The 22,197-nt window shown below is 41.7% G+C and overlaps 1 protein-coding gene across 1 annotated transcript in view; it reads right to left on the bottom strand.

Moving 5' to 3' along the window:
• LOC113013106 (contactin-3-like) overlaps positions 1-21,985 on the bottom strand; it is a 46,688-nt gene extending 24,703 nt beyond the window's left edge. The window contains exons 1-14 of the mRNA XM_026153729.1: positions 21,735-21,985; positions 18,926-19,065; positions 18,034-18,169; positions 10,529-10,704; positions 8,617-8,712; positions 8,252-8,455; positions 7,301-7,403; positions 6,441-6,625; positions 5,428-5,564; positions 4,284-4,413; positions 3,661-3,811; positions 3,248-3,375; positions 1,805-1,974; positions 330-447 (exon numbers count right to left, since the gene is read on the bottom strand). Of these exons, the coding sequence (XP_026009514.1) occupies positions 330-447; positions 1,805-1,974; positions 3,248-3,375; positions 3,661-3,811; positions 4,284-4,413; positions 5,428-5,564; positions 6,441-6,625; positions 7,301-7,403; positions 8,252-8,455; positions 8,617-8,712; positions 10,529-10,704; positions 18,034-18,169; positions 18,926-18,980 (1,789 nt within the window). The 5' untranslated portion in view covers positions 18,981-19,065; positions 21,735-21,985. The remainder of the gene's footprint in view (positions 1-329; positions 448-1,804; positions 1,975-3,247; positions 3,376-3,660; positions 3,812-4,283; positions 4,414-5,427; positions 5,565-6,440; positions 6,626-7,300; positions 7,404-8,251; positions 8,456-8,616; positions 8,713-10,528; positions 10,705-18,033; positions 18,170-18,925; positions 19,066-21,734) is intronic.
• Between the last annotated feature and the right edge of the window lie 212 nt (positions 21,986-22,197).

Raw genomic sequence — 22,197 nt, 5'->3', positions numbered from 1 at the left:
CACTTTGGTTGCACTGCAATCTCAATCTAAAACAAACCTATTTGAGTTTAAAAACCCTATCGAAAACTGCACGCCTCAAAAGATTTTTTATTTTAATTCTCAGCAAAGCATAGCGATGTAATCTCTCTGAAATCTCTTTAACACTGCTCTGCTCAGTAACACTTAAAGACTACTGACTTCTTTTTACTGAGGCTGCATCCATCAACCACTTTACGTTGAGTCTACTTTTTTTAATTTCTCTCTCTCCCTTTTTTTTTACCCATTAAACATCCCTGGCTGTAAGCCCTATTTTAATTGGTAACTGCAGAGCAGAGACGAGCTTTTCTTACCTTTCACAATCAATACAGCCACGGCTGATAGACTCTCCACGTCCGTGTCCACCACACAGATGTATTTGCCAGCATGGTAAAGCTGAATGTTCCTGATCATAAGATCTCCTGCTGTTCTCTATCGAAGGAGGAAAGAGAGCTTTATGTAGCATGAAAGATAATGGACCTCGTGACAGCTTATTAAAAAAGGTAGCAAAGCATATATAAAGACACAGTAAATAGCAGCTCTAAAAACCGTTTGCATATCCTTTAGTTACAGTACTTAGCTTGGAAATTGCTGAGGAAAAGTGGCTGCACAGTGTTTCTGGGAGAAATTCTGTGTATATACAGTATCAGGTCACAAACAGCTGTTCAACATGAGCTCGAATGGAAAAGAAAAAGGCCAAAATTCACAAAAACAACAGAGAGTAAATTGAGTTTTTGTGTCTGACAAGGTCACGACTGCTTTACCCGCCTTTTGCAGAGGTCAGTGCTGTGACCTTCAAGACCTGTTGCAAGCAACTACATAAATAAGCTTTTACTACTGAGTACAGCAGGCAGCTTTTGCTCATTTGGAGAAGAAAACAAAAAAAAGAAAAGAAAAGGCTCTCATCTAAGAGGACACCCGTAAGCAGAAAATGGTAAATTAGTGGTGAAATCGTTCTCTTGGCTTTGGCAGGAAAACGTGGCAGCACAGCCAATGTGGTTTAATTATGGAAATTAAATTCCCTGAAGCAGCAAAGTTAAGTTGATAATCTCTTTGGACTGGGGACATTTGAGCATTTCTGGGGAAGGAGTCTCTTTTCAGATAAGAACATTGTCAGTCAAACGCATACACACACACACCCAAGAAGAATGGTTAATCTCAAAGGGTGCGAGGATGTTCTCAAAGTGTTTTGTCGTTTGGGTCTCTGCCATGCTTTGATTCCTTTACAAGGCACCTCTAATAATACGTATTCCTTCCCGTTATGAAGAGGCTGTGCAGCAGGCCATGTCAAAGCAGAATTTGAAGAGACCAGCCAACGTATTAAAAAATAGATGACTTCAGAAGACTGAGCAAGAGTAAGAGAAGTGTGCTCAAATAGAAGACAACCTGTCACAATGGCTGAGCAACTAGCGCATTACCTACATGATGATTTCTATGTAGGAAGTGTATTTTGACACGACGGCTGCCATGTTTCCATTCACAAGAATACAATTAGAAGCTAAGAGGTCTTAAATGATCTAATAACGCTTCATGCCAAAGACTTTTCCCCAGCCTTCTTTGCCACCAGAGAGAAATTTAAAATAGCAAAAGAAAAAGGATGGTATAACAGCAAGTGCAGCAAAACTTGCCATGCTCTATCTCTCCAAGAAATACCAGGGTGTCAAACCACAAGCTGTCCCTTTAAACTAATGGCAGGGATGAAGTGAAGCAAGATGGGGAGAGGTGCCAAGTGCCCATTCGCACATAAGAAAAAACAAAAACAAAAAAACTACGGCTGTGGGTCACTCACCCCACCCACAAATTCAAAGTGACCGTCTCCCTTGGCGATGAGCTGTCCATTGAAGGCCCAGGAGAAAGAAACATCAAGGACGGGATCGCTGGTGACCTGGCAGGGTAACACAATGCTCTCGCCCACAATGATCTCTGTGTCCACTGGCCCCTGGATGATTCTGGTTGGATCTACCCAGGAAAAATAAAAACGTGAGAGCCAGCCATTTCTAAAGGGGAGGGTGGCAATCTTATGTGAGACATGAGACTTTTCACTTCCAGCAGATGAGCAGCCCTTTTGTTGATTTTCAGGAAATAGGAGCAGAGTAGTGACACAACACTTCCCGAGACACAAAAATCATGCTCCGCAATACAGTGAGTCACAGGCAGAGCAGTCTGTGTATATAAAGGAAGGTCTCATGAAAAACTCAGTCAAATAATGTGTGATAACATGCAGCCTTGCCACCACTAAAATGGCTCACATAATCTTCAGAAATCCTGATAGCAATTACAATACACCATGGATCAGATAAAACTTCATGTAATGAGCTGCTCTGCACAACCAGTACAACAACGAAAAAAAATAAAAAATGAAGAGCGCTGCTTTAAAGTCTGCTATAGCAATCATTTGGCCTCCTGTGCTTCAAAAAGTCAAGATAATGAACGGCAGGAATCAAATCAAGAAGATACAACACAAAGCAAGTGGATTTGTACTCTCATATCTTACCTTGGAGAAGCTGTCAAGGGATAAAAAAAGCGTCCCCTCAGTTCTCAAGCTACTAATAATCAATGTGTGGGTCATGGCTCTGTGCCTCCGAATGCTTTACGGCTGTGAAAAAATACTCCGGTAATTTAAAAAAAAAAAACTGGCCTTGGCAGTTACAGCGGCAGACAATATCATTCAGCACATTAATAAAAACCAATAACAAACTCACAGAACATTCAACTCCAATGAAGAAAACAACAACACGCTCAACAATAACAGCATCTGTAACACCACCTCACTAATGTGCTCACCGCTTCCACTCAGGGCACTTTCATTTATTGCACTAAATTGGTTGCCTCAACTGCTTTGAGGAAAACAATGATCGAGTGTTTCGTCAAACGCCTTCCAAGCGCATTACTGCAGCCGCTGCAAAATGCGTCCGGACAAAACGACTCAATAATGCACGCGTAAAGTTTTTTTGTTTTTATTACATCCCTTCAAATAAAAACAAAACAATCAAATGATTATCTGAAATATTTAGTCTACTTAATCGCAAGACTAGAGACCTTACAAAGTATAGACACACACCTCAGCACAAAACCTCAAAGTTTATTTATTACTTTTTTTAAATTTAACTACAAGTTATTGACTCGGGTCCTTGCAGTACGCTAGCTCTCGTGTGTTAATCCATAGTGTGCATAAAATTCTGCTTACTAAGTGGAGCGCACAAACAATCTGCTATTTAACAGGAGAGCTTACCGGTAACAAGGAGCCTTCCAGTTGTACTTGACATGCCAAATCTATTCCTAGCAAAGCACGTATAGCTGCCTGCATCAGACTTGCTCACGTTGGCAAGCCTCAGCGTTCCATCTGGGGACAGTGTGATCCTATAGGAGTACACAAACAGTGAGAGCAGTTTACAATCCGACTGCCAAGAACAAAGACTCATTTTACCATCAGATAAACACCGACTTCTGGATTTTTCAGCATTCTACATAATGGACATCTTCCAGTTAGGCAGCATGTGTGTGTGTGTGGTGAATATTGATTAGACCAAAGATGGCTAAAGAGGAGTGTAGCTGGGATAGATAACTGGCTTATATACGGAAAAAAACAAGCCTATAAAACTGTGTACATTGACTTTTTCAGAATAACGTTAACCCTGTTACTACCTGTCATTTGTGTGGATTGGCAGGTTGCCTTTCTTCCATAAAATGCTAGCGATGGGATAGGCCTGGGGTTTACATTCTAAAGTCACTGTAGTTCCTGTCTTGGCTTTGAGCAAAGCTCTGAGGAGGTTCCCTGTGAAGTCTGGAGGAGAAGCTGGTGGGAAACAGCAAACTGGCGTTAGTGCAAGACTGCAGCAAATCTCACTGAGCATTTCAAGCACCAGTTTTCAAATCTTACAGTAATTGAAACACATCGTTTTTTAAAACTGACGAATCAAACCGCCATAAAAATCGACGCTGTAACGGTGTTTTTTAGCCAGTTTTATGTATTAATAAAAGAAGAAGCAGAAAATATTGTTATAACTTTTAATTGGTTTTGCAGTAAAAGTTCATGTTTACTATTCAGCTATGAGTTTGGCATCTATTACACCATCTTCATCCCCACATCAAAGTAAAGGGGGAAAAATATATATATATCTAAATGTGTCTGACCCCACAAAAACATCCACATTGACCCCATTATCTGCTAATCCAGACAACCTTTAAGAATGACAGAAAGATGACCTTTAAGATCCTTTTGGCAACAAAGATTTGAGGATTTAGAAGAGAGATAAATGCCATCCTACCTAAAACCATTAGTTCAGCAGCAAGATATATGACACCGTGTTTATTCTCGGCCACACACTGGTACATGCCAGCGTCAGACAGGGTCAGCGCAGACACTGACAGGACTCCGTCCTCCACATGGATCCTGTCCTGTGAAGAAAAGGTTGAAAGAAAGCAATTATTCTCCTTACACTTACAGGTAGCTTTTGCTTTCTGCGGCGCGCTCTGGCAAGTGCTGGATTTGTTTAGAGGTGCTGTCAATGGACGCGGATCAAATCAGGATGCTGTTGCAAAATAATTTATCGCTATGAGCACAAAGCACAATTTTGTTTTCTAAGTATGGAACATTCATTTTTTTTCCCTATCCTGTGCACTTTTGGTCCAGTCTATGCAATATTTGAGCTTTTTGTATTATATCTGCACTTTTTAATTTATTTTCTCAGTATTAACCATATACAGTACAGCACCTACTAGTGTTTTTTTTAATCATTAGCTATATTCTGTACTATAAATATGAAACAAATTAGATAAAAATGCAACTTTCATGGTGAAAATCATATTCTGAATCGTACAACAGTAAAAACAATAAACCTCAAATAAAATAAGGATATTTAAACATTAGTTTTGAACAATATCAGGATGGTTATTGCTACAGTATAATGCATGTAAGAGGTAAGAAATTAAGTGTCAGAGGCATATCGAGGTCAGCCAAATTTAAAAATCTCAAAATATGCAAGACCACATGTATTTCTCTGGTGGTCTAGAGTTAGGTGTAGTGCTATATACAGTATATTTCACAGAAGATTAAACCCATTGTCCCTCAATATGAAGGAGCTTAAACATGCACCATGAATAATGAAAAACAAGCACTGACTCCATTCAGATAAAATAGAGCAATCTCTCGGGAGCCGTGCACATCCACTTTCTAAGACTCTGTAATCTGCCAAGGTAAAGCAGAATACGAGACAGTTACATCCATGTCTCATCACTGGCACACCTTAGTAAGATGTTTACCCTCTCCTCTCATCGCACTCTGAATTACACTCGGGAAAACAGCAGTGTGTTTTATGCCAGGCTCTCGGAAATGAAAGGAAGAGCTGAAGCTGAAGATTAAGTCTTTAAAATGAAACACTTGTAGGTGGCAGACGACAGCCGGTAATTTACCTCTGAGAGGAGCTGTTGGCCGTTCTTCAGCCACGTGTAGGAGGGTTTGGGCCTGCCGTTGGCTCGACACTCCCAGTAAAGTCTCTCCTCAATGGCTAGAGCCGTGTCTTTCATTGTCTGGACCCACTGAGGCTTTGCTGAGGACACAGAATTATCCTCGAGTGAATTATCTGACAAGAACCAGAGGGCAGATTTCGAGGAAGGAGCATTATCGTATTAAATAAGCTGCATCTAAATAAGTTCAAAGGAAAGCGTGTGCAGATTGGCAGCCCAAATTAAGGGGGGGGGGGGGGGGGGGGTCGTCAATGGGTTTTCCTTTAAGAGGCTAGAGGAGAGAAAATTGAATTCAGTCTATCAGTTACATCTCTTAAATGTGTCAGCAGCCCGAGGCAACCCAAAGATTAACATTAAAACCCCGAACCACAAAGGAAGAAGCTCTCATGACCGGCGAACAGCACCCGATACCAGCACTCACCCCCCCAAACTGTCACCTTAATTCTGCGTATAATAAATGTCAGGTCCTGCTTGTTTCCCATCCAGCACACAACCCCCCCTAAGTCTCTCATATATTTACAGCTTTCAGGAAATTTCATGGGTTTCATGAGTGCAATGCTCATAATAAGCACAGCTCACTTCGGTGGCACTGTACATACTGTCACTTCCAATTTCACAAGTGTCATTTTTCCCTCTTTCACAGATTCACAGGAAAACACAGCGGCTGAAGCAAGCCAAGAACCCAAAATGTAATAGCTGCAGTGAAACGCTTAAAATGCAGGAAGAAGGCAGAGATTTGTGTGTGCATTAAAGTAGCGTGTATAACAATGAGCTCTTGCTATTATAAAATTACTTATAGCTTTTAAATGATCACATTACAATTGTTGCCATTTACAAAGTCTAACGACGTGACAATTGTCGACGTTGCTGAAAGAAGCAGAGATATTGATTGTTTACCCATTTTGTCTAACTCAATTGTCTGTGGCGTCGTCTCAAAACTCAAACAAAAGTCGCAGTACCATAAAAAGCCAGCCGACCAGTGACTGTGTTCTTCCCCATCTTGTTCTCGGCCACGCACTCGTAACCGCCCGTGTCGTCCTGCTGAAAGCTGGGAATCTCCAGCACGGCGTTCGAGTACTTCATTTTGACTTTGCTGGGGAAGGGAACGCCGTTGGCCCTCCTCCAGGTGATTTCTGGGACGGGGCTGTGAGACACATGCGAAGGAAGAGCTCAGCGGGGAATCAGGTGCAGGTGTCTGTAACAATCTGTAGCAATAAAGCGTCAGATGGACTGCAGTACTTATTTTTTTCGTTTTGCTGATAAATGGTCAAGACCACGGGTGTCAAAACAGATTGGCTCAGCAAAGACTCCAATCTGGCCCACTGAGTGGTTTTGGAAAAAACTTTTGGGGACCTTTAACTTTATTTTTATACATTTTACAGCTTTTCCCACTGATGAAGACCTCCCCCACTGTCATTCATACTAAAACAAGTAATGAAGTAACAGATAAACAATTAAATGATCTTATCTACTACAGAAATGTCTTTATTTACAATGGGTGAGTAGAAAAAAAAGACATTCTCTTGACAAAACCTTTGTTTTATAATTTATGATAATTTTACACACCTATTTCTTACAATTTAAGCCCAAAGAGTCATGTTGACAGATTTCCTGTGGGCTGTATGTGCCCCCAGGATATAAAATGAGTTTGACATCCCTGGTCTGGACTTAACCCATTCCAACGACAAGTTGCTTTCAGACCAATCGTGGCTTGATGCCACGCTCTAAGAACCATAATTGCTTAGAAATCCAGATGTTCCTTGTATGGAAAGAAAAGACAGTGAAAGATTAAAAACATGCTTGAGGAAATCCAGCTTACTTCCCAAGGGCGAAACATTCCAGCGTAACTGTTGATCCTTTCGCGGCGGGTACATTGTCTGGGAAATTAACTTCTATTTTCGGCTCGTATTCACCCATCACTCCTATGAGGACCAAGCACAAGAACTTGCTCAGTATTCCATTATGCATGAGTTACAAGCATTACGGCTGGCATTATGGACCAAACAATAGCACTGGAAAGCTAACAGAGGAAAAAATGAAATGCACATGAGCAAACGCTCTCTCATGGGTAAACTAAACTCAAAATCGTGCATCGCTTAAGAGTACAGTCACCAGAGTGTAGCCAAAACCCAGCGAGGAATAATTTAAATACACCGAGCATTATTTTTCATCTAGAGATTTTTTTTTAATCTGCTATTTCAAAGCTTGAGTAGGCAGTTCCTAACCTCTGTTGTGTTTCATTGTTAATATCAGCATTCAGGAAAGGCACTCAAGATTGCGACCAGAAAGTGATGCAAGGGGATTTAAATTTATGCAGTTACATGTACAGTACACAGAGTAGAAACTGGCTGAACCACCAGAACACTCAATGTAATGGTCCACTGACGTATGACTTATGTTTAATTCATTCCCAAGGCAATCTTTATTCACTCGTTCTATGAAAGCATAACAGAGAACAGAACAACACGCCGCTGAGAACAGGCCCGAGAATTCATGTGAAAGCAAAGAGAAAGCTTTTAAAGGGACTGCGAATTATAAGAGAAGCTAAGTCAGCAAAGAAGAGATTTGGGTGCTTTGTTTGCTGGCCTACATTGAGGAGCAACTATTTACTTACAGGCATTAGCCCTCTGTGACTCAACTTCAGTGAGGTACAACGAGATAAAGAGCACTCTCGCTGGGGTAATGATTAAAGCCACCTTAAAATGAAAGGCCCATAATGCGAGGCTGAAAGGCAATACTTGTCACGTCAAAGGCACAAGCTGTGTCTTACCATCTGTCCTGAGGATCAGAGACGTGGGGGAGCTCTGAACCTTGCCCTTTGTGATGCTGTTCATCACTACACACGTGTAGTTGCCCACATCAGAGGGCTCCACCTTGGCAATGTAAAGGTTTCCCGTCTGCTGGGAGACGAAGCGCCGATTGTCTTGCTGAACGAAGTACGGGTACTCATTGAAGATCCATGCATAAGTAAGGTCTGGAAGGCAAACAAGGAAGCGCATGAGACGATCCTGGATGCTCTCTGATATTAAATGTGATTAAGAGAATTAACTGTGATTAGAAAAGGGGCTAATCAGTGGCAGCAAGATTATGTTTTAATCACACTTCAGCAGGACTCAAAACAACAGCAGAGTTTACCTCCTGAGGAAGTGGGCGATCCACAAAGCAACACCACTCCTTGTCCCTCTCGGACGGACACTGCGCTTCTGGTGTGAACTTTGAAATGATCTAAGTCTGACAGGGAGGGGAAAAATGAAAAGGAAGCTTACTGTAGGATGTCACATATCAGGGGAGTGGAAAAGAGGCTGAGTAAAAGCTTTCTGCAAGACACTGACACAAACCCATAAGAAAGCTGTAATGAAAATTGCACTTCTGCAAGGCCTGAGGGAGAACAAAAGCAACTGAGACAAGTGAGGCTCTGAAACAGAAGAGTTTAGACAGACTGCTGAACCCAGGGCCTGAATGAGATATGAGCGATATGCCATTTTGTGAAAAAAAGGAACTTGGATGTGAAAACCCGCCACTAACTTAATTTATGTACATGTTTGTGTAAGCGCTGAAATCACAAGACTTGACTTAGCACAGAATCTCAAATAGAAATCTATCCCGCAGCAGCAGAGATGGCTGAACAGGTAAACACACGAGCCAATCGTGTTGCTGAACTGCGGCTCGTGCACAGAAGAGGTTCATGACGGTTCATAGCCTCTGTATGAATCGTGTAAATTAGCCTGGCATATGTTCAAGGCTCTGGTGGGAGGAGCGAGAGCCATTCGCTACATCTGCATTCTGAATTGAGTCGTGATGAAGTCTGTAAGGCTGTGCAACTTTGCATGTGCCAAGCAGAATTACAATTTGAGGCATTATAAACTTCATACTTCAACCTTTACAGTTTTTTCTTAAATCAGTGCTTTACAAGGTAGAGTTTGTCCATTGTAAGAATGAACTTTTGGATCTCTCTCTATTCATTTTATAGTGGTTTCAAAATAGCTGCCCAAAAACTGCCTGAGGGGGACCAAGACATTAATATACCATGACGAGATATGCTGCAAGAGCTCATAACACTATAAGAAAAAAGTTGAAACGACTGAAAACTTTTTTTATTGAGCTACACCTTAAGGTATATGTACCTAGTAATATTTTTTTCTTGTTATTATTCTTTTGTGTTGCATCCAAATATTGCTAAGAGAATCTGAAAAAGAAAAAGAACTATAGTTTTTCATTGGAGACTCCTTTGAAGGTTAATAAAATGACTCAAACTTTTTTCAGAGAGGTTAGATTATCCATTATCCGGTCATTATTCTCAAGTCATTGTTGTTAAGTTATTAAAATGTCATTATTCCATTTTTTCTGACCATCCCATATCTTAAAAGCTTGTCAAAAAAGACCCAAAACATCTGCACGGCAAGATACCACCACCGAGTGAAGGTGTGAAAAGGCGCTTTGTTGCGATCTGCATGAAAGGAAGCCTTAATGAATAGTATAGAAGTAATAAGTATTCATTTGGTTATTCATTTGAGTTGTTTACCTGCTTCACCAGCAGGAACGTGATGTGAAAGTACATTTTTTTTACTGCCTAAATTATTATTTTTGTAGCAATGCATTGTAGTATAGTTTGCACTGCAGCTTATATTCATTTGCTTTGTTCTTCCTTTTTCATAAAAGTGCAGGTATGCTGTGTTCTGTTCTTTTTTTTTTTTTTTCTGGCTCCAGTCCTTATTAAGTTATTCTTCAAACACTACTTGTGCAATTTGGTAGACTACTTTACCCCAGAGTGCATCCAACGAAACTGGAATGACTTCTGATTGAAGCAAACAACACAAAGTGAAATAGCAACTCTTAGTCTGCATGACCATAAGTAAGGAAGCGTCATCGCACTCAGATTCTTCCCATGTTACGTTAACATTTAATGCGGCTCCCCACTGAACTTGCTGCGTGCTGATAAATACTGCAAATAAAGCGCTTCCATTTTAGTGTACGTCTGCATTATTTGTAGTTAAGAGCATTTACACACCCGTGGTTTTTTGTAGTTAAAACTCTGACTGTAACTTACAGGCAAACTGAAGACTTGCTCTTCTGCTGAGGATAGCTCCTACTGTGTTGTAGGCCATACACTGGTACATCCCTACATCCTGGTATCGGTCCAGGCTGCTTATAATGAGGTTGCCCCCAGACAGACGCCGCCGACGATCCAGACCCAGATTTATGAGAGTCCCATTCAGTGACCATCTGTGAGGGCAAAGACACCATCAGTCCCTGGCAAAACACGCAGTCCCCCTTCTTCCTTCCAACCAAGGTGGTCTGACAGGAGGTGAGTGGAAAACACAATTCACTGTGGTAACTCACTTGGAATAAGAATAATACACTTTATGTGGTGTGATTTGCGATGGTGCCGAGGATTTTAAAAGGTTGCTAGTTGAAATGAACTCTTGTGGTTAGGACTTTGGCCAACGATTCTTTTCGGCTGTGATTAAACTTCCTTAAAAACAAACAAATCTGCAAACACAACTGTGTTGTGTTCAGGGTTAAGGACAATGGAGTTGATACATGTGTGACTGCCAGCAAATTATGGACAGTTCTGTGCATCAACTTGATAAACTATGCTTGCAGTCATTTGAAAAGAAAGTACACCCTCTTTCAATTCTAAGGCTCGTGCATCAGGACACAATGAAAATTAATTGATTCAAAGTTGATACAAGGTTACTACAGGCTCAGACAAACAGATGACGACATATTATGCCATGCCATTATATATTGAAAAAAACAAACAAATCCCCACCCCAGCAAAATGCAGAAGCATGAAAAAACTAAGTACACCCTTACTGATTCCCCAGGAATTAAGAGGATGAGAAACAGCCAAGTGCTGCTAATCCAGTCCACTTGATTAAGTGATGATCAGCAAGTGTAAGCACCTCTATAAAAGAAAGATTTTTGGCAGTCTGTTGGTCTGTAAAGTTCAGGTGTGTGTTAGCAAAATGCCAAGGAGGAAAGACATCAGCAGTGATCTGGGAGAAGCTGCTGACCATTAAACTAGGAAGGGTCTAAAGGACATTCCCCCACAATTTTAAGTCCATCATTCTACAGTAAGAATGATTATTCACAAGTGGAAAAAACTCAAGACAGCTGCTAGTCTTCCCAGGAGTGGGAATGCCAGCAAATTCACCCAAGGTCAGACAGGTGACCTGCAAAAACCTCAAAGCAACATCTGAGTTAGCATTAAAATTTAAAGTTCATGACAACTCAATTAGAAAAAGGCAAGTATGGCTTGGTTGGAAGAGCTGCCAGGAGAAAACCCTCTTCTCTCTAAAAATAACACGGCTGCTCAGCTAAAGTTTGCAAAGCTGCATCTGCAGAAACCAGAAGACTTCTGAAACAATGTCCTGTGGACAGGCAAGACCGTTGTTTGGCCACATTGCACTGTGCCACATTTGGAGAAAACCAAACGCCGAATATCAGCACAAACACCTCAAACCAGCTGTCAGTGAGTCGACAATGAACTCTTCCAGACTTCAAGCTGACTGAAACCCTGTGGTGGGACCTTAAGAGAGCTGTGCATAAACAACAGTCTACAAACTTTGATGAACTGAATCAATGCTGTAAAGAAGAGTGAATCAAAATTCCTCCACAACAATGTGAGAGACTGATAAAGTCACGCAAAAAACTATTCATTCATGTTATTGTGGTTATAGTTATTACCAAAATGCAGAAACATTTTGCAGAAACCAAAATGTTTCTGCATTTTAGCTTATTTTTGTTAAAATAAATAAACAATATATCATATATTGTTCTACATCTGAGGTTGTATTTAAGTAACTTTCGAAGCTGATAAGGACCCGATGAGTTTATTATCTGCTGAAATTTACCACCTTAGGATTAAAAGAGAGTGTACTTTGTTTTTCGAGACTGTATGCTGCTTGAGCGAATCATATTTTTTTGTACCTGCAGTCTAACAGTACCGTAATCATGCTGCCATGTCTATATATCATTAATTTACTCACCTAACAGATGTCCTTTGTGTCTGTATAAACCTTGAAGTGCAAATTTCTTTACGGTGTTGTATTTTTTCCATTTTTCATTATTTAGCTCTGCTACTACTTGCTGCTGCAGTTATCCCATTTTCCCCACAGGGATCATTAAAGTTTAATCTAGGGGTATCATACACAAAGCTGTCCTTCGCTATTTAAGGGGAGCGGAGGACAAAGGTTTTAGAAGCCATTCTGGACAATGATCATCAGTCTAACCATAATCACCTCGTCTCTGTCACATTAGATTTACATAATGTGATATTATTCCACCTTTGACTCCCCATCAGGACTAAACATTACCACCTGGCAAGAGGTAACAATGGCTCAATGTATCAAAGGAGGCCTTTTAAACTCCTTTTCACCCTTTATTATATCTTTCCAACACTTAGCAGGAGGAAGAATTAAAAAAAGAAGAAGCTCTGTGAAGCAGGTTACGACGGTGCTATCAAATAAATGAAGCACCTAAAAGAACTCTTAAAAACTTAAGGTTAATTCATTGATTCAAGCAAGTCTCATTATTCATTTTCATTCCCCGCCACCGCAAAAACTCTATCTCCTTTTAAATGCTATTCAAAAGCTGAGCATTGATGGGTTCAAGGACAGAGCACTTTTCAAGAATGTTCCATTGTTTGTGTTTAAGAAAAAAACATAACCCTTTCTTTCACTTAGCAAAACACTTCCTTTCTTGCTTTACTTAAGTGGCAACAAGTGGCAACAGACATGTGGGAAACACAATGGATGACTTTTCAAAAGCATATATGTTTCGCTTCCCAGTAAAAGAGAGAAGAAAAAGAAAACATTCTTAAAGAATAATTAGCGATCAGGTGCAACAATATCAACATTGGAATAACACTGGTCATTAAAATGCACCACTGAATTCATGTGGATTTTACTTTAATGCTTTACATGGTTGCAGACTCATGACAATTGCAGTGGCTTCCTCCAGCCTCAGTAGAGCAATGCGCTCCACTGCATTTAAAAAAAAAGGTGGTGGGAACATTTTGGGAGTATTACAAAAATCGTTTTCACACATTAACTCTGGAAAAAGTTGGCAGTACTTGGGAAGATGCCGTCTTCTCTCACATGCAGTACACATGGAGATCGCTCGTGCCAGCCATGTTCTCGATGCTGGAAATATTCAGTTTGGTTTACAGTAGAGATCTTCCTGTGCAGAGCGTCCACAAAGCAGCACATAGGGCTCGCTAGCTGTGCATTCACCAGGGTATTATCTGTGCTGTTCTCACAATCTGTGCAAACCAGAACCCACTGCGTGGGACATTTGCATTCTCACATGCACCTCCGTCAGGTAATATTTCGAAAAGTTGAGGGCTCATATCCCAATCTGTTCAAGCATCTGTGGGATGCCCAATCCAATAAGAGCTCTTAACCCAGCGGACCTCGAGGATCTGCTACCAATGAGCTAGACTCAGAGGTCCTGAATCCATGCCCAAAAAGGTCAGTGCTGTTTTGATGCATCTAAACAATAGAGGAGGTTTTAATGGCTGATCAGTGCACGTTTATCATGCTGCACAAGGAGTTTGTGACTTAACCAATGCCTCTCTGCCTGAAATCTTTCCACAGCGCTGCACATAGATTGCTTACACAGAATGCAGACTGGCAGATCAATTTGCTCTCACATCTATGGTATATGTGTATGTGGACATCCTGGAAAGGAGAGAGTGGTTGTTTATTTGACACCACAGCCTGATTGACAGCTTTCCCACCAACTTGAGCAAAAAAAAAGCAAGCGCTCGATAACACCTTTGTTTTTTAAACTAATGAAATATGACTCTTCATGAACCGTCTGTGCTGCAGAAACAAAGCAATAAAAAGGGCAGAAACTTGAAGTGGCAGGCAAAACTTCCCACTGGTTTCAGAAACATCAAATAACTTTGAAAAATAAAGCAAAATATCTCCTTTGCCAAGAAAGGGAAGCATAACAGAAACATTTGTGCGAAAAGACAGACATAAACAAGATGATGAAGTCGCTGGAGACGGAAAGGCGAAGAAAGACTCGACTACAAATGTCCTGATGCCAGGACTTCCCCAGAAATCCCACGTCCATGCTCTGAGGGGACCGTGTTGCTTTGACGCCACGAGGCAGACCTACACAAGATCAGGCAGGTGGTTTTAATGTTGTGGCCGATCAATACACATGCAGCTTGGTCACTGTATGCAATGAGGTTAACCCTATTACTCTTGTGGCTTACGATGAACACCTAAAGGGCTGGAATGACTAGTACATGCCTGCATGTTTGTGTAGGTGTCCATGTCCACTCTTGCATTCAGCTCTTAATCCCTTAGCCACCGTTTTCACCTCTTTTTGACCTGCTCTGAAGTGCCTCTGCTGTTCAGTGGTGCCACGAACATAGGGCAGGTGATTGAATGGCAACTGGAAAACTGAATTACTCCGCTTGAAACTCATTTTGTGAACACATGTTGTCTGACCACAGAGAAATCCGAGTATTCTGGATGATCTACCGGTCTAGAGCCACAGACTTCAAACCTCAGGTCAAGTAAAGGGTAGACAAGTCACCTTCTGTTTACGTTTAAGACACTCACACAGTGTAACTTTTATAGCCTGCAGCAGCAACGATGCTTTTCTATAGAAGATCTGATTTTCTCCCACGAGTTTTTAAATCAGTGCTGTGCGCATAGTATGAAAGTCTCATATCTCTGTGAATGACAGGAGTGGCAGAGGAAAGGGAAAAGGGGGAAAAGAGAAGAAGGGGGATGGGAGAGAGCAGTGTGAGCCCATTTACACTTCAAGAGAGGAGCCAGAGAGGTGCTGAGGGCATACAGAGCCTAGCACAGCCAGCGTGACAAGACACCCCGTTAAACATGCTCATCTCACCTTTAATCAGTACATGGAAATACCTGGTCTTAGATGGGGAATGTGAAGAGCCTGAAATAATGAATGTACATACTCCACACCACTGTCATTCATTTCATCTGCGCCGGCTGTGCTGCAGTAATTCCAACGTCGAACGCCAAAGACACTTGTAATCAATGTCTGTTGGTGCCAACCGGTGTCTAGCAACCTGCATCGGCCTCATTGTGTTTTATAAGAAGAGACGATCATTAAGATGCTACACATGTGTCACTAAGATACTATCTGGTAAGACAAGAGGCAGATTGGTGGTGTGTTAGTCAATATGAATTAGTAAAGCCATAATGACACTGCTGCACAGAGTGTCTATGTGCATTTCAGTCTAATTTGAAGAAAATTAATAGAAAGGAAAGCGGCTTGCATGAAAACTATAATCTAAATTGGCTTTGCAAGAATGGCAAGCTGGGAGCAGCCAGGAGTATAAAAAGGTGTCTGCATCTGTATTACTTTTCTTTTCTGGGGTAAAAAGTCACTGAGAATATCCAGATGAGTACATCACTTCTTCCTTTCCCTCATCTTCTTTTTCCATTTAGATTGCGATCATGTCTCAATGCAGCTTTTATGTTTGCTCAACTAATCATTTACTTTAAACAAGCTCCTCTTTTGACGTTGACAGTTGAGAAAATACCATCGGTGATGAACGCGAAAGAGTGGAGAAAGTGCAAGTAACTGCTTATGAGGTGGAGAACGAGTCCGCCTGTGTTATTTTAAACAAAAGAGCAATACGGCGTTGATAATGTGCTAACTGAACTGCAGTTCAGTTAGGACGCTGGATCTTTATTTCCATCAGTTTATATTTGAAAGCTGTGTTCTGGCATCTCACTCCCATGAGTGAATGAATGTACTAATCTGGAAGTGAGCACAAGCGGGACCCAACACAGAGTCATGCATCAGTGACTATAGATGGGACATTTAATAAGTCAGGTACAGCACAAGACGAAGTGATGGGGTGCAGGTGGGTTGCAAAGCGCCTTGCAGGTGCAAACATTGGGGAATGAGGCAAACGTGGGCTGGCTAAAGCAGCTTTAATAGTGTGTCCTAAGTAGAGCTGGGCGATAGAACGATAACGATATGTATCGCGATATAACTTTTACTCGATAGAGAAATTAAGCTATCGCGATAGACCTCGCCGCTCTTGTCCTCTTAAAAAAAAAAAAAAAAAAAAGGTCAGCCAATCCAAATTCAGTAGCGCAGAGCCGAACCAATCACAGCCGCAGCGTCACGTCGCGTGACTTGTTACATACAGCACAAGTGCCAAGCCGCACGTGTGTTTGTTTGGGAAGCAGCCAGCGGGTAATGCAGCCAGCGCGTAATGGAGGAAATGAGTGTGCCGACTAGGAAAATCAACCGAGCGTGACCGAAGAGAAAACAGATGATGGTTCCAATGCCGGAGAGATTGTCGAACGGAAGAGCCATAGAAGTTCCATAGGGTGAAGGTATTTCGGCTATTTCAAGTCTGACAAAAAACAGAGTAGCGTGCACTGTAAATTGTGCTGAAAGCAAGTCTGGAAATACAATAAACTGGTGCATGCGTCACACTGTGCGCCACGTTATTGTTTCGGTGAAATGAATTTCTACAAGACTGTTACTGTTAATTCTACTCTCTGCAGTGTTTACTGTCCCTCCACACATACGACTCGGTTCTGCTTCTATGCCCCAGCTTTGTTTACTTTTTCCCACCAAGGCTTCTAGACTTCTGATTGGCCAACATTTCTGCACGGTTAGGAATCTAGCGCCACCTGCTGCTTTGGCATGTTCATAGCAGCGTTTTCCTTCATTTCTGCCTTTATGTGTGGACGAGATTATTTTTTAAAACGAAAACGGAAAATCTCCGTTTTCAAAAATACCCGTGTACGTGTGGACGTAGCCTCAGTCTCTGACTGGAAGCGCTAATTCGTCATTCGGCTTTTGTCAGACTAAAGTAACTGTTAAAACTGTTTGAAAAGCTAAGCTATACAACAAGGACAGATTGAGAATTTCCTTTTAGTTCTCAGTTTATTTGATATTGACAAAAGTTAGTCAGTTTTGTCTGTTCTTCTGTAAAACAAACTAAGATTTATTTTTAGAATTAATATTTTGTTTCTAAGTGGAATTGACAATTTAGTCTGTTTTGTTTGTTCTATTTTGAAACTTAAACGCTTTAGCAGCTGCCTTTTGTGTAGTTTGCAATATTTGCCTTTATTTATCTGAAAAAGTCTCATGTTCCTTAAGTACATCTACCCTGTTGAACTTATTATGGGAAATAAATATTTAAATAAAAACAAGCTGCTGATTATTTCACATTTTACTTGTGAGCAACGGCACATTTAAATCTTACAAATATAGTTATTTGGCTTATATCGTGATAGATATCGTTATCGCCTGAAATGAAAAAAACATATCGTGATATGAAAAAATCTCATATCGCCCAGCTCTAGTCCTAAGTGAGATTTGCCAGTTAAATGTATGGATGGCGAACGTTGAGATCAGCTGAGCTGCTGGGATTCTGCTGAGCTCGACTTCTTATAAATGACTGCTACGTTAAACCCAACGAAATCTTGCAAATAATGATTTCTAAATCAGTCTTTCACCCATTTTAATAACCCCAAACTAACATTTTTGAAAACCTGAAGAATAAAAACCTAAACGTGAATGTGCTCCTACCTGTACTGAGGAGATGGTGTTCCCTTTGCGTCACAAGTCAGAGTAGCTTCCTCTTCTATGGAGTCAATGGGAATGAACAAATCACCCGGCTCCATTCTCCATCTCGGACCATGGAATGATCCACTGTCCAGGCAATCTGACAGAGACACAGTTCCAGCGTGAGCATGAAGACAGAATAGAAATCACTGTAATGGAGTCGGGACTCCATTATTACCTGATTTTTCTTAGATGGAAAAGTGTCATAAAGAGGCTTTTAAAACAGGGAAGCGAGTCTCATATCTTTGCGGGTGTTGCAAAGTGTTCTTGCAAACAAATAGATTTTTAAAAAATGAACTTCTCACAGCGTTCCCCGGTACCAGGAAGCCATTTCTGTCATTTTAAAAGTGTCACTGCTCCAGCATTAAAAAAAAATAAAATACACACCTCTAGTTTAACAAATTCACAAGAAAACTTTTTTAATCATTTACTAACAAACTTTTTGTCTATGCTTGGTAAATACAAACATTACATGATTATTATTCAAAGAAAATCATTCCCAGCAGAAGGGGAAATCTTTACTCTCTTTTTATGTTACTTAAGTGTTTTTGTCTGAAAAAGGAAAAGAAAAGTAAAACGCCTCATCATCAGGTGAAAGTGATGACGAAGATTGAGAGTATTGTGTCTGGATTGTGAGTGGAAGCCAATACTGCAGAGTGCTCCTATAAACCTGAGCCATCATCCTCTCTGACACTATTTTTGTCTCATTCCACAGCTGTAAATGTCCAAACGTGAAGACACACACGCACACACACACACACACACACACACACACACACACACACACACGTGCGCACGCACCAGAAACCCCCCCAAAAATCCATCACTCGTAAAAAAAAAAAAAAAGGTAGTTTACCTGTCAAACAGTCGATGATTGATAACAGTAGAAGCTGTTTCCATGGCAACGTCATATTTGGCAGCCAGGGGTAAATGAGACTTTCATCCAATAAGCTTTGAAATGGCACTTGTGTTCTCCGAGAGAGAGAGGAGCTTGACCTGTTGAAACGAGAATCTCCTTGTAAAATACCAAAAACTCCACCACTGACAGCGTAACATCTTTTAATCACCTATCAAGCTAAGACAGGGGAAGTGTCAGAATTTTTCTGTCAGCGGAAACATAATCACTGTAAAACTGGAGGAACAGTTTGGTGCCGGATAGCCCTCACATCTCTAATCAGCAATGATCCAGGCAATGTCACTTTGCGCCCTGTAGTGTGGCCAACTTGAACCCGGAGATGTCTGAGGGTGATACCAGAGGCATATGGGAGGAAGTCCATGCCAATCTATTAGGGGAGCAACCAACGCCTAGGCTCATCCTTCACTTGGACAGATTCACTCTCTGGCTGCCTGAGGAGACTTGGACCTGGGAATTGGGTGCCATCCAATCAATTAGATTCACCCACAGCAGCATGTGTCTTCCCACATGCTGGGGTGAATCAAGACAGCCTGATGAGGAAGCCATTCCACCCAGGTCCGTAATCAAGGGCAAGAGTCTGACTGCTTGTAGCATGTGTTGCAAATTGCGATGCGCGCGCTTCTTGCAGGAGGGGACTGAGCGCGTAATGATGCAATTACAAAATGTCAAACATACACACAATGAAGAGCAGGCAATAACACAGCAAATAAGGGAACGGTCTCATACACACACACATACACATATTACGAGTGCGCAGCGTATGGGAAGATTTGTGTACATTACTCTGCGCACGCATAAAAGGGAAGCGTATATGAATAAGTCGGGTCTGAAAATACAAGTTTCTTCAAGAGGTGTTGCGGCCGTATTAAGGGCAGGGGCAGATAATAACATCAATCTGCTAAATGTCACACAGCCCACACACACCTACACACTAAAGTTGCTTTCTCACCATGTACGAAACACATGTAACAGCCAGCCAGCTTACACACACACACACACACACACACACACACACACACACACACACACATACACACACACACACATACACACACACACACACAGACACACACACACACACACACACACCCTCACTTTCCATTTAGAAGACATAAGCTGTGACGTGCGGCTCATTTGTGGTCTAATCCCAAGGCGAGTCTGGTTCAGAGTGCTACTTATGGAGGGTCTAATTGTTTGTTAGCTGCCTGCATGTCAAATCAGACACGTTGGGGTCTCAGCCAAGATTTTATTTCCTACCTTTCATGTTTTCTCCCCCCCCCCCCCCTTCCCAAAGTCTGCTAAATTGGATTGGTATGCCTCCTCTCTAGAAGACTCCTGCATGCCTTACCTCAGTAATAGGCCCACAGTGTAAAGTGCTGGCATCTCAAGACTGAAAATTGGTGTGTGTAAAAGGTATGGAGGGTATTACAGTACAGTCAACTTCGCATGTTGCATGGTTTGCATTTGCAGCGGGGTTTTACAGGGATGGCTCTGAGTTACATGAGTTACATGTGTTCCTTTTTTCCCCCTACACATCCAATAAATCGTTTAAAAATGCAAATTGGAGGATTAGAGAATTACACCAGCGTAACACATGCTGTATAGAGCTGTCCACACACAGATGCAAGCTGACCCACCCACCCACCCACCCACCCACACAGACACACACACACACACACACACACACACACACACACACACACACACACACACACACACACACACACACAAGCACACATTCACACTGCTTGCAATAATGGTGCTAACAGGATGGTGACAGAAGGTGGTGAGAAAGCTTTGGGGGGGATCGGTCTCAATCAAGAAGGGTACTTTCTGGAACCAATACACCACTGGCTTAACTGACACTTAAAAAAAGAATAAATGTATAAACACATATCTACCACCTACATCACACTCTGCCTGCATCCAAGTAACATGCTGACTGAACAAACAGCCCAGCTGGAAAGAGTAGGAGTGTACTTAGTTTGAAGGCCTGAGCTGCATTCATCACAGATTGTTCAGCTGACATTGTGGCATTAAAGTATGCAATTACCTTGTGAACGCTGCAAGGTAGAAACTGTGTGTGTGTGTGTGTGTGTGTGTGTGTGTGTGTGTGTGTGTACACCTTTGCACTCAGTGGATCGCATAAAGGATAAAGCCCATAATTACTGCTACTTCTGAAGTTTTTCTGTTTGTTTTTTTTTACTTAAAATACAGCCAAAAGAACCGTAATTACACGTTTCTTACTTTTCTTTCTTCTATGTTTTAGTGCATGCAAGTCCACCCAAGCCCCATTCAGCCCTTAAAAAATGTACTGGTCTTTGGCCTGTAGGTTAGCTCTATTTCACGGGGTGAGCTGCAGTGTGGCACCACACCAGGTAAGTACCACAGGAGCAGTTAGGGGGCTGAAATGCCAGGCTGTGACTAACTGCACCCCTTACATCACTTTGACAAAGAAAGGCAGGCATGTTGGAGCCAACTCCTTAATAAAAAAAAAAAGAAAAGAAAAAGAAGTCTCCTCTTTCTAGATTGCCTCTTTAAAAAAAAAAAAAAAAAAATCAGCCTGCTCAGTGTGCAGGAATTGGCCGCAGTTGGGAGGTCACGTCACGTTGCTCGAGTCTAAAACAAACAATTATTCTCAAATAAAAGGCATTAGGAGCAGACGGTGCTGTCGGGAACAGCATAAAAACAGGCCGACGTGGTGGCAACAGCATGCCCGTCGCTATTTATATAAATTACACAGTCTTACCTGTTATCCCGAAATATCTTGACACCAATAGGAACCAAATTCAGCCCTCACGGATAAAACGACAAACTGCTCCTCCATGGAAACCTCGTTAGAAGAATTTCGGTCGCAATTGCAAGGTCGTTCGTACAGGTGAAACTGAGCCGGTGGTCAGTCACAGATAACGGGTAACGAAGGAGACATAAACACACGCGTTTCATATCGCCCCTCTCACCCACCTCCTCCTCCGTTTCCTCCACTCCCCACCAAAAAAAGAAAAGAAAAGAAAAAAAGAAAAAGCACACACGCGCGCGCGCGCGCTCGCACGCACAACACCCACGTTGTTTGCTGTGCTGAATCACATTTGCTACATCCACAGTTACGAGGCTTGACTCTCGCCCGTGTCTGCGCTCCAGTGCGAGTAAGTATGAAATGGGGCTTGAAAAAGGAACCTCGCGAGGATGATTTATTGTGCGCGTCAGAGTCC

Source organism: Astatotilapia calliptera, chromosome 20 (assembly GCF_900246225.1).
Source record: "Astatotilapia calliptera chromosome 20, fAstCal1.2, whole genome shotgun sequence".
NCBI classification, from domain to species: Eukaryota; Metazoa; Chordata; class Actinopteri; order Cichliformes; family Cichlidae; genus Astatotilapia; species Astatotilapia calliptera.
The sequence above is the reverse complement of the archived record's forward strand: the minus strand, read 5'-3'. Positions and strand labels throughout refer to the sequence as shown.